At 53.6% G+C, this 13,435-nt stretch overlaps 1 protein-coding gene across 1 annotated transcript in view; it reads left to right on the top strand.

Annotated features, from left to right (window-relative positions):
- LOC128950466 (alanine aminotransferase 2-like) overlaps positions 1 to 13,435 on the top strand; it is a 28,334-nt gene that overhangs the window by 14,346 nt on the left and 553 nt on the right. Inside the window, exons 7-9 of the mRNA XM_054295345.1 lie at positions 2,649 to 2,823; positions 8,110 to 8,265; positions 11,562 to 11,674. Of these exons, the coding sequence (XP_054151320.1) occupies positions 2,649 to 2,823; positions 8,110 to 8,265; positions 11,562 to 11,674 (444 nt within the window). The remainder of the gene's footprint in view (positions 1 to 2,648; positions 2,824 to 8,109; positions 8,266 to 11,561; positions 11,675 to 13,435) is intronic.

Below are 13,435 nucleotides of genomic sequence, written 5' to 3'. Positions count from 1 at the left end.
TGGGGTTGGGGTCATGGGTTGTCATGGATGGGATCCATGGACCATGGATTTGGGATGGAGATGTCACCACCCCATGGATCTGGGGGTGGGACTGGGGTCATGGATTGGGGATGGAGATGTCACCACCACCCCATGGATCTGCTGGGGTTGGGGTTGGGGTCATGGATTGGGATGGAGGTGCCACCACCACCCCATGGGTCTGCTGGGGGTGGGACTGGGGTCATGGATTGGGGATGGAGGTGTCACATCAGCCCATGGATCTGCTGGGGTTGGGATCAAGGATTGCCATGGATGTCATGGATCATAGATTTGGGATGGAGGTGCCACCACCCCATGGATGTCATGGATTTGGATGGAGAGACCACCATCCCATGGATCTGCTGGGGCTGGGGTCATGGATTGGAGATGGAGGTGTCACCACCACCCCATGGATCTGCTGGGGATGGGGTTGGGGTCATGGATTGTCATGGATGGGATCCATGGATCATGGATTTGGGATGGAGATGTCACCATCACCCCATGGATCTGCTGGGGTTGAGGTCATGGATTGGGATGGAGATGTCACCACCACCCCATGGATCTGCTGGGGATGGGGTTGGGGTCATGGGTTGTCATGGATGGGATCCATGGACCCTGGATTTGGGATGGAGATGTCACCACCCCATAGATCTGCTGGGGGTGGGGTCATGGATTGGAGATGGAGGTGCCACCACCGCCCCATGGATCTGCTGGGGTTGGGGTCATGGGCTGTCATGGATGGGATCCATGGATCATGGATTGGGGGTGGAGGTGCCACCACCCCATGGATCTGCTGGGGTTGGACAATCCTCATGGATGTCAGGGATTGGAGATGGAGATGTTACCACCACCCCATGGATCTGCTGGGGATGGGGTCATGGATGTCATGGATTGGGGATGGAGGTGCCACCACCCCATGGATCTCCTGGGGGTGGAGTTACGGGTTGGGATGGAGTTGCCACCACCTCATGGATGTCATGGGTTCCCATCCATGGATCCCATGGATCCACCCATGGGTCCTTCTCCAAAGGTTCCTATCCATGGGTCCCATCCATGGATCCCATCCATGGGTCCTTCTCCAAAGGTTCCTATCCATGGGTCCCATCCATGGATCCTATCCATGGGTCCTCCTCCAAAGGTTCCTATCCATGGGTCCCATCCATGGATCCCACCCATTAATCCCACCCACATCTCCTGTCCATGGATTCTTCTCCAAAGGTTCCAATCCATGGATCCCATCCATGGGTGCTTCTCCATAGATTCCCATCCATGAGTGCCTCTCCATAGGTTCCTATCCATGGATCCCATCCCAAACCCCCATCCATGGGTTCCACCCACATCTCCCACCCATGGGTGCCTCTCCAAAGGTTCCTATCCATGGAATCCCATCCCAAACCCCCATCCATGGATCCTGTCTATGGATCCCATCCATGAGTCCCGTCCATGGGTCCTTCTCCAAAGGTTCCCATCCATGGATCCCATCCATGGGTGCCTCTCCAATGGTTCCCATCCATGGATTCCCATCCATGTGTCCCATCCATGGGTCCTTCTCCAAAGGTTTCTATCCATGGATTCCCATCTATGGATCCCATCCATGGATCTTCATCCATGGATTCTTCTCCAAAGGTTCCAATCCATGGATCCCACCCATGGGCGCTTCTCCATATGTTCCCATCCATGAGTGCCTGTCCATAGGTTCCTATCCATGGATCCCATCCCAAACACCCATCCATGGATCTTGATCCATGGATCCCACCCACATCTCCCACCCATGGGTGCCTCTCCAAAGGTTCCTGTCCATGGATCCCACCCATGGGTGCTTCTCCATAGGTTCCCATCCATGGATCCCATCCATGGGTGCTTCTCCATAGGTTCCCATCCATGGATCTCATCCATGGATCCTTCTCCATGTATTTCCATGTATTCCCACCCCCCTCTCCCATCCATGGATCCTTCTCCAAAGGTTCCTATCCATGGATCCCATCCCAAACCCCCATCCATGGATCCCATCCATGGGTGCCTCTCCAAAGGTTCCTATCCATGGATTCCCATCCCAAACCCCCATCCATGGATCCCATCCATGGGTGCCTCTCCAAAGGTTCCTATCCATGGATCCCATCCCAAACCCCCATCCATGGATCCCATCCATGGGTGCCTCTCCAAAGGTTCCTATCCATGGATCCCATCCCAAACCCCCATCCATGGATCCCATCCATGGGTGCCTCTCCAAAGGTTCCTATCCATGGATCCCATCCCAAACCCCCATCCATGGATCCCATCCATGGGTGCCTCTCCAAAGGTTCCTATCCATGGATCCCATCCCAAACCCCCATCCATGGATCCCATCCATGGGTGCCTCTCCAAAGGTTCCTATCCATGGATTCCCATCCCAAACCCCCATCCATGGATCCCATCCATGGATCCTTCTCCATAAGTTCCTACCCATGGATCCCACCCACAAATCCCACCCACATGTCTCATCCATAGGTCCCTCTCTATAGGTTCCCATCCATGGATCCCATCCCAAACCCCACCCACGGGTACCACCCCCATCTCCCACCGCCCGCCCCATCCCCATCCCCATTCCCGGCATTCCCGGCATTCCGGGTTGATCCGGGCGCGTCCCGCAGGTGCGGCCTGCGCGGTGGGTACATGGAGGTGGTGAACCTGCACCCCGAGGTGAAGGCCGAGCTCATCAAGCTCGTGTCCGTCCGTCTGTGCCCGCCCGTGCCCGGGCAGATGATCCTGGACACCATCGTGGACCCGCCCAAGCCCGGAGAGCCGTCCTACGAGCGCTTCCAGGCGGTACGGAGACATTGGGATCCTTGGGATTGGGATCCATGGGATTGGGATTGGGATCCATGGGATTGGGATGGGATCCATGGGATGGGATCCATGGGATTGGGATTGGGATCCATGGGATTGGGGTGGAATCCATGGGATGGGATCCATGGGATTGGGATCCATGGGATTGGGATGGGATCCATGGGATTGGGATCCATGGGATTGGGATCCATGGGATTGGGATGGGATCCATGGGATGGGATCCATGGGATTGGGATCCATGGGATTGGGATGGGATCCATGGGATTGGGATCCATGGGATTGGGATCCATGGGATTGGGATGGGATCCATGGGATGGGATCCATGGTCATGGACCTGCCCAAGCCCGGAGAGCCGTCCTACGAGCGCTTCCAGGCGGTACGGAGACATTGGGATCCTTGGGATGGGATCCATGGGATTGGGATCCATGGGATTGGGATGGGATCCATGGGATGGGATCCGTGGGATTGGGATCCATGGGATTGGGGTGGGATCCATGGGATGGGATCCATGGGATGGGATCCATGGGATTGGGATCCATGGGATTGGGGTGGGATCCATGGGATGGGATCCGTGGGATTGGGATCCATGGGATTGGGATCCATGGGATTGGGATGGGATCCATGGGATGGGATCCATGGTCATGGACCTGCCCAAGCCCGGAGGGCCGTGCTACGAGTGCTTCCAGGCGGTACGGAGACATTTGGATTCTTGGGATGGGATCCATGGGATTGGGATCCATGGGATTGGGGTGGGATCCATGGGATTGGGATCCATGGGATTGGGATCCATGGGATTGGGATGGGATCCATGGGATTGGGATCCATGGTCATGGACCCGCCCAAGCCCGGAGAGCCGTCCTACGAGTGCTTCCAGGCGGTACGGAGACATTGGGATCCTTGGGATGGGATCCATGGGATTGGGATTGGGATCCATGGGATTGGGGTGGGATCCATGGGATGGGATCCGTGGGATTGGGATCCATGGGATTGGGATCCATGGGATTGGGGTGGGATCCATGGGATGGGATCCACGGTCGTGGACCCACCCCAGCCCGGGGAGCCGTCCTACGAGCGCTTCCAGGCGGTACAGAGACATTGGGATCCATGGGATGGGATCCATGGGATTGGGATTGGGATCCATGGGATTGGGGTGGGATCCATGGGATGGGATCCGTGGGATTGGGATCCATGGGATTGGGATGGGATCCATGGGATGGGATCTGTGGGATTGGGATCCATGGTCATGGACCTGCCCAAATCTGTCCTACGAGCACTTCCACGTGGTACAGGGCGGCAGGATTGGGATCCATGGGATTGGGATCCTTGGGATTGGGATTGGGATCAGGATTGGGATCCATGGGATTGTGAATGGCATTGGGATTGGGATGGGATGGGGTCCATGGGATGGGATCCATGGCCATGGACCCGCCCCAGCCCGGGGAGCCGTCCTACGAGCGCTTCCAGGCGGTACGGAGACATTGGGATCCATGGGATTGGGATCCATGGGATTGGGATTGAGATCCTTGGGATTGGGATCCATGGGATTGGGATGGGATCCATGGGATTGGGATTAGGGTGGGATCCATGGGATTTGGGATAGGATTGGGGATGGGATTGGGGATTGGGATTGAGATGGGATCCACGGGATTTGGATTGGGGAAGGGATTGGGATCCATGGGATTGGGATTGAGATCCTTGGGATTGGGATCCATGGGATTGGGATTGAGGTGGGATCCATGGGGTGGGATGGGATCCATGGTCATGGATCTGCCCAAACCCATCCTACAAGTGCTTCCAGGTGGTCCGGGGTGGCAGGATGGGGTGAGATCCATGGGGTTGGGATTAGGATCCTTGGGATTGGGATGGGATCCATGGGGTGGGATGGGATCCATGGGGTAGGATTAATGGGATGAGATCCACCCAAACGCAGAGAGCCGTCCTACAAGCGCTTCCAGGCGGTACGGAGATCTTGGGATCCATGGGATTGGGATCCATGGGATTGGGGTTGGGATCCTTGGGATTGAGGGTGGGATCCATGGTCATGGACCCGCCCCAGCCTGGAGAGCCGTCCTACGAGCGCTTCCAGGCGGTACGGAGATCTTGGGATCCATGGGATTGGGATCCATGGGATTGGGGTTGGGATCCTTGGGATTGAGGGTGGGATCCATGGTCATGGACCCGCCCCAGCCTGGAGAGCCGTCCTACGAGCGCTTCCAGGCGGTACGGAGCTGTGGGATTGGGATGGGATCCATGGGATTGGGATCCATGGGATCCATGGGATTTGGGTTGGGATCGATGGGGTGGGATCCATGGCCATGGACCCGTCCTACGAGCGCTTCCAGGGGGTACGGGGCCATGGGATTGGGATTGGAATCCATGGGATTGGGATGGGATGGGACCCGTGGGATTGGGATTGGGGTTAGGATGGGATCCATGGGATGGGACCCATGGGAGTGGGGTCCACCCAAACCTGTCCTGTGAGCACTTCCAGGCAGTATGGAGTGGTGGGGTGGGATTGGGATAATGGGATAACAGTATGGGATGGGGATTGAGATTGGGATAATGGGATAATGGAAGAATAGGGTAATGAGAAAGTGGGATAATGGGAAAATGGGGTAATGGGATGGAAATTGAGATTGGGATAATGGGAAAATGGGATGGAATGGAATGGAATTATCTCATTGGGATGAGAGAATGGGAGAATGGGAGAACAGAATGGTGGGATAATGGGATGATGGGATGGAATGGAATTGGGATGGGATAATGGGATAATGGGATAATGGGATAATGGGATAATGGGATGGGAATGGTATTGGGATGGGATAATGGGACAATGGGACAATGGGACAATGGGATAATGGGATAATGGGATAATGGGATAATGGGATAATGGGATGGGAATGGAATTGGGATGGGATAATCTGATAATGGGATAATGGGATAATGGGATAATGGGATAATGGAATGGGAATGGGATAGTGGGGTGAGATAATGGGGTGGGATAATGGGATGGGATGGGATGGAATGGAATTTAATTGGGATGAGATAATGGGATAATAGGATAATGAGGTAATGTGGTGATGGGATAATGGGATGGGATGGGATGGAATTTATTTAGGATGAAATAATGGGATAATAGGATAATGAGGTAATGGGGTAATGAGATGGGAAAATGGAACAATGGAATGGGATAACAGGATGGGATGGGTTGGGATGAGATAATGGGATAATTAGGTAATGGGATAATGAGGTAATGGGATGGGATAATAGAATTGGAATGGGATGAGATAATGGGATAATGAGGTCATGGGGTAATAGGATAATGGGACAATGGGATGGGATAATTTAATTGGGATGGGATGAGATAATGGGATAATGGGATGGGATGGGTTGAGACAATGGGGTAATGAGATAATGTGGTAATGGAGTAATGGGGTAATGGGATAACGGGGTGATGGGATGGGATAATGGGATGGGGATTGACATTGGGATAATTGGAGAATGGGAGAATGGGATAATGGCAAAATGGGATAGTACAGTAATGGGATAATGGGATAATGGGATGGAATGGGGATGGAGATAGGATAATGGTATGATGACAGATGGGATAGTGGGATAATGGAATGATGGAATGGAATGGAATGGAATGGAATGGAATGGAATGGAATTGGGGTTAGATAAGGGGATAACAGGGTAACGGGATAATGGCATGGGAATGGGATGGGATGGAGTTGAATTGGGATAATGGGATAACAGGATAATGAGATAACAGGATGGGATGGAATGGAATTGGGATGAGATGATGGGATAATGAGATAATGTGATAATGGGATAATGTGGTAATGGGATAGTGGGATAATGAGATGGGTTAATGAGATAATGGGATGGGATAATGAGATGGCATAATGGGATAATGGGATAGTGGGATAGTGGGATAATGAGATCGGTTAATGGGATAATGGGATGGGATGATGAGATAATGGGATAATGGGATAATGGGGTGGGATGGAATTTAATTGGGATGAAATAATGGGATAATGGGATAATTAGACAATGTGGTGATGGGATAAGGGGATAAGGGAATAATGGGATAATGGAATGGGATAATGGGATAAGGGGATAGGATAATGGGATGGGATGAGATAATGGGATAATGAGGTAATGGGATGAGATGCGGAGACAGTGGGATAATGGGACAATGGGACAATGGGATGAGATGAAATGGGATGATGGGATGGGGTGAGAGAATGGGATAAAGAGGTAATGTGGTAATTGGATAATGGGATAATTTGATAATGGATAATGGGATAATGGGAAGGGACAATAGGATGGGATAATGGAAGTGGGATGGGACAATGGGATGAGATGGGATGAGATAATGGGATAATGGGATAATGAGATAATGGGGTAATGGGATGGGATAATGGGACAATGGAATGGGATGGGATGGGATAATGGGCCAATGGGAAGCCCTGGATGAGAATTCTGTGCATTTTCCCCAGTGCAGGAGGAGGACAATGGGACAATGGAGTGGGTTGGGATGGGATGGGATGGGACAATGGGACAGTGGAATGGAATGGGATGGGATGCAATAATGGGCCAATGGGAAGCCCTGGATCGGAATTCCGTGCGTTTTCCCTGGCGCAGGAGAAGGAGGACAATGGGACAATGGAGTGGGACGGGATGGGATGGGATAATGGGCCAATGGGAAGCCCTGGATGAGAATTCTGTGCATTTTCCCCAGTGCAGGAGAAGGAGGACAATGGGATAATGGGATGGGATGGGATGGGATGACGTGACAATGGGACAATGGGACGTCCTGGCTCAGAATTCCGCGCGTTTTCCCAGTGCAGGAGAAGGAGGACAATGGAATGGGATGGAGTGGGATAATGGGATAATGGAAAGTCCTGGCTCAGAATTCCGTGTGTTTTCCTGGTGCAGGAGAAGGAGGACAATGGGACAATGGGATGGGTTGGGATGGGGTAATGGGATGCAATAATGGGCCAATGGGAAGCCCTGGATCGGAATTCCATGCGTTTTCCCTGGCGCAGGAGGAGGAGGACAATGGGACAATGGAATGGGATGGGATAATGGGACAATGGGACAATGGGACAATGGAATGGGATGGGATGGGATGGGATGGGATGGGATGGGATGGGATGGGATAATCTGACAATGGGACAGTGGGTTGGGTTGGGATGGAATGGGACAATGGGCCAATGGGAAGCCCTGGATCGGAATTCCATGCATTTTTCCCCGCTGCAGGAGAAGGAGGCGGTGCTGAGCGCGCTGGCGGAGAAGGCGCGGCTGACGGAGGAGATCTTCAACCGCACGCCCGGCATCCACTGCAACCCCGTGCAGGGCGCCATGTACTCCTTCCCCCGCATCGACCTGCCGCCCCGCGCCGTGGCCGCCGCCAAGGTACGGGAACCACGCCGGGAACCGCGCCAGGAATGTCGGGAATGGATGGGATCCCAACTGGGATGGACGGGATCCCAAGTGGGAGATGTTGGGATGGACAGGATTCTCCCTGGGATGGAATCCAAACCAGAAGATGTGGGGATGGGTGGGATCCCAACTGGGAGATGTTGGGATGGATGGGATCCATCCAGTGATGGGATCCAAACCAGGAGATATGGGGATGGCCTTGATCCGAACTGGGAGATATGGGACCCCAACTGCGATGGACGAGATCCCAACTGGGAGATGTTGGGATGGGTGGGATCCAGACCGGGAGATGTTGAGATGGACAGGATCCCAACTGGGATGGACAGAATCCCAGCCTGGAGATGCTGGGATGGGCAGGATCCAAACTGGGAGATGTTGGGATGGACATGATCCATCCTGTGATGGATGGGATCCAAACCAGGAGATGTGGAGATGGGGGGATCCAAACTGGGATGGATGGAATCCCAACCTGGAGATGTTGGGATGGGCAGGAACTGCATTGGGAATGGGGGGATGGGCAGGATCCCTACTAGGAGATGTTGGGAAGGGTGGGATCCAGACTGGGAGATGTTGAGATGGATGGGATTCGAAGTGGGATGGACAGAATCCCAACCTGGAGATGTTGGGATGGGTGGGATCCAAACCAGATGTGGGGATGGGCTTGATCCAAACCGGGAATGTGGGGATGGGCGGGATCCACACTGGGAGATGTTGGGATGGGCAGGATCCATACCGGATACGGGAGGATGGATGGGATCCAAACCAGGAGATGTGGAGATGAGTGGGATCCCAACTGGGAGATGTTGGGATGGGTTGGATCCCAACCAGAAGGTGTTGGTATGGGTGGGATCCCAACGGGGATGGATGGGATTCCGACTGGGACATGTTGGGATGGACGGGATCCATCCTGTGATGGGATCCCAACCTGGAGATGTGGGGATCAACAGGATCCCAACTGGGATGGACGGGATCCCAACTGGGAGATGTTGGGATGAGCAGGAGACACACGGGGAATGCGGGGATGGGCGGGATCCAAACTGGGATGGACGGGATCCCAACCGGGAGAGGTTGGGGATGGGCAAGATCTGCACCAGGAACGGGGGGGGATGGATGGAAGCGCAGCATGGAGATGTTGGGGATGGGCGGTGTCGCAACTGGGACATGTTGGGATGGATGGGATCCATCCTGTGATGGGATCCCAACTGGGAGGTGTGGGGTTGGACAAGGTGCCAGCTGGGACAGACGGGATCTCAACTGGGATGGATGAGATCCCAACTGGAGATGTGGGGATCAACGGGATCCCAACTGGGATGGACGGGATCCAAAGTGGGATGGATGGGATCCAAACTGGGAGATGTCGGGATGGGTTGGATCCCAACCAGAAGATGTTAGAATGGACGGAATCCCAAGTGGGATGGATGGAATCCCAACATGGAGATGTGGGGTTGGGTGGGATCCCAACTGGAAGATGTTGGGATGGATGGGATGCAAACTGGGATGGATGGAATCCCAACATGGAGATGTGGGGTTGGGTGGGATCCCAACTGGAACATGTTGGGATGGATGGGATGCAAACTGGGATGGATGGAATCCCAACATGGAGATGTGGGGTTGGGTGCGATCCCAACTGGAAGATGTTGGGATGGATGGGATGCAAACTGGGATGGATGGAATCCCAACTGGGATGCACAGGGTTCCAACTGGGAGATGTGGGAATGGATGGGATCCGAACTGGGATGGATGGAGTCCATCCTGTGATGGAAAGAATCCCAACTGGGAGATGTTGGGATGGACAGGATACAAACCAAGAGATGTGGGGATGGACAGAATCCCAACTGGGATGGGATCCAAACCTAGAGATGTGGGGTTGGGTGGGATCTGAACCGGGAATGTGGGGATGGACGGGATCCAAACTGGGATGGGCAGGATCCCAACTGGGAGATGTGGGGATGGATGGGATCAATCCCGACCCATGTGGGACTCATCAGGATCAATCCTGATCCATGTGGGACTCACTGGGATCAATCCTGATCCATGTGGGACTCATCGGGATCAATCCCGATCCATGTGGGACCCATTGGGATCAATCCTGATCCATGTGGGACTCATCAGGATCAATCCTGATCCATGTGGGACTCATCGGGATCAATCCCGATCCATGTGGGACTCACTGGGATCAATCCTGATCCATGTGGGACTGGGTGAGATCAATCCCAGGAGTTGTGGGACTCACTGGGATCAATCCTGATCCATGTGGGACTCATCGGGATCAATCCTGATCCATGTGGGACCCATTGGGATCAATCCTGATCCATGTGGGACTCATCGGGATCAATCCTGATCCATGTGGGACTCATCAGGATCAATCCTGATCCATGTGGGACCCATTGGGATCAATCCCGATCCATGTGGGACTCACTGGGATCAATCCTGATCCATGTGGGACTCACTGGGATCAATCCTGATCCATGTGGGACTCATCGGGATCAATCCTGATCCATGTGGGACCCATCAGGATCAATCCTGATCCATGTGGGACTCACTGGGATCAATCCTGATCCATGTGGGACCCATTGGGATCAATCCTGATCCATGTGGGACTCATCAGGATCAATCCTGATCCATGTGGGACTCATCGGGATCAATCCTGATCCATGTGGGACTCACTGGGATCAATCCTGATCCATGTGGGACTCATCGGGATCAATCCTGATCCATGTGGGACCCATTGGGATCAATCCTGATCCATGTGGGACTCACTGGGATCAATCCTGATCCATGTGGGACCCATTGGGATCAATCCTGATCCATGTGGGACTCACTGGGATCAATCCTGATCCATGTGGGACTCACTGGGATTAATCCTGATCCATGTGGGACTCATCAGGATCAATCCTGATCCATGTGTGACTCATCAGGATCAATCCTGATCCATGTGGGACTCACTGGGATCAATCCTGATCCATGTGTGACTCATTGGGATCAATCCCGATCCATGTGGGAACCATCAGGATCAATCCTGATCCATGTGGGACCCATTGGGATCAATCCTGATCCATGTGGGACCCATTGGGATCAATCCCGATCCATGTGGGACTCATCGGGATCAATCCTGATCCATGTGTGACTCACTGGGATCAATCCCGATCCACGTGGGATTTACTGGGGATGGATCCCGATCCACGTGGGGTGCGTGGGGCGATCCCTCGCCCCCCTGTGGGATCGGATCCCGGTTTTTCCGACCCCGGAATTGCGTCCCCGATTGCCAGGAGAAGAAGCAGAGCCCGGACATGTTCTTCTGCATGCGGCTCCTGGAGGAAACCGGCATCTGCGTCGTCCCCGGCAGCGGCTTCGGGCAGAAGGAGGGCACCTACCACTTCCGGTGGGTTCCCGGGAAATCCCACCCCAAATTCCCTGTTCCTGGGAGATCCCACCCCACATTCCCTGTTCCTGGAATCCCCACCCCAAATTCCCTGTTCTTGAGAGATTCCTACCCCAAATTGCCCATTTGTGGGAATTCCCACCCCAAATTCCCTGTTCCTGAGACCTCCATCCCAAATTCCCTGTTCCTGGAAGATCCCACCCCAAATTCCCAAATCCCCCATCCCAAATCCCAAAATCCCCAAATCCCCAAATCGCCCCATCCAAAATTCCCTGTTCCCAAATCCTCCATCCCAAATCCCCCAATCCCAAATTCCCTGTTCCTAGGAGATCCCATCCCAAATCCCCAAATCCTCCCATTCCAAATCCCCTGTTCTCCCATCCCAAATCCCCCACCCTAAATTCCCAAAGCCCTCCATCCCAAATCCCTAAATCCCCAATTTCTCCCACCCAAAATCCCCCAATCCCAAATTCCCTGTTCCTGGGACCACCCACCCCAAATTCCCTATTCCTGGGATCCCCCACCCCAAATTCCCTGATCTTGGGGTTCCCATCCCAAATCCCCATATCCCCCCATCCCAAATTCCCTGTTCCCAAATCGCCCCATCCCAAATCCACAAATTCCCAAATCCTCCATCCCAAATTCCCTGTTCCCCATCCCAAATCCTGCATCCCAAATTCCCAATTCCCAAATCTCCCACCCCTAATCCCTGCACCCCAAATCCCCAAATCCCCCATCCCAAATGCCTCCACTCCAAATTCTCAAATTCCCAAATCCCCCATCCCTAGTCCCCAAATCCTCAAATCCCCCATCCCAAATCCCAAACCCCCAAAACCCCAAACCTCAAATCCGCCCATCCCAAATCCCCAAACCCCACACCCCAAATCCCAAATCCCCCCATCCCAAATCCCTGTTCCCCCATCTCCAAATCCCCCATCCCAAATCACCAAACCCCCAAATCCCCAAATTCTCCCATCCCAAATCCCCCCACCCAAATCCCCAAATTCTCAAATTCCCAAATCCCCAAATCCTCAAAACCCCAATTCCAAATCCCCAAATCCACAAAATCCTCAAATCCCCCCATCCCAAACCCCCAAATCCCCCCACCCCAAATCCCCAAATCTTCCCATCTCAAATCCCCAAATCCCAAACTCCCAAATCCTCCCACCCCAAATCCCGAATTCTCTGTTCCCCCTGCCCCAAATCCCCAAATCTCCAATTCTTCAAATCCCTTCACCCCAAATCCCAAATCCCCAAAACCCCAAACCCCAAATCCTCCCATCCCAAATCCCCAAATCCCCCCATTCCAGATCCCTAAATCCCAATCCCAAATCCCAAATCCCCACAACCCCCATCCCAAATGCCCCCCATCTCCCATCCCAAATTCCCCCCATCCCAAATCCCCAAATCCTCAAATCTGAAAACCGCCAAACCCCAAATCCCTGGTCCCCAAATCCTCAAATCCCCCTCCTCCAAATCCCCAAGTCCCCCCATCCCAAACCCCCAAATCCCCAGAGATTCCCATCCCAAATCCCCAAAATCCCAAACCCCAGAATCCTCCCATCCCAAATCCTCAAAACCCCAAATCCCAAAATCCCCCCATTCCAAATCCCTAAATCCCAATCCCAAATCCCCAAACCCCCCAATCACCCCAATCATCCCAAATCGCCCCATCCCAAATCCCCTGTTCCCAAATCCCCAATCCGCAACCCTAAATCCCCAAATTCCCAAATCCCCAAATCCCCAAATTCCCAAATCCCC

This window comes from Melozone crissalis, unplaced genomic scaffold (genome assembly GCF_028551555.1).
Source record: "Melozone crissalis strain CALT ecotype California unplaced genomic scaffold, PUWL_Pcris_2 ptg000645l_1, whole genome shotgun sequence".
Lineage (NCBI taxonomy): Eukaryota > Metazoa > Chordata > Aves > Passeriformes > Passerellidae > Melozone > Melozone crissalis.
The sequence above is the reverse complement of the archived record's forward strand: the minus strand, read 5'-3'. Positions and strand labels throughout refer to the sequence as shown.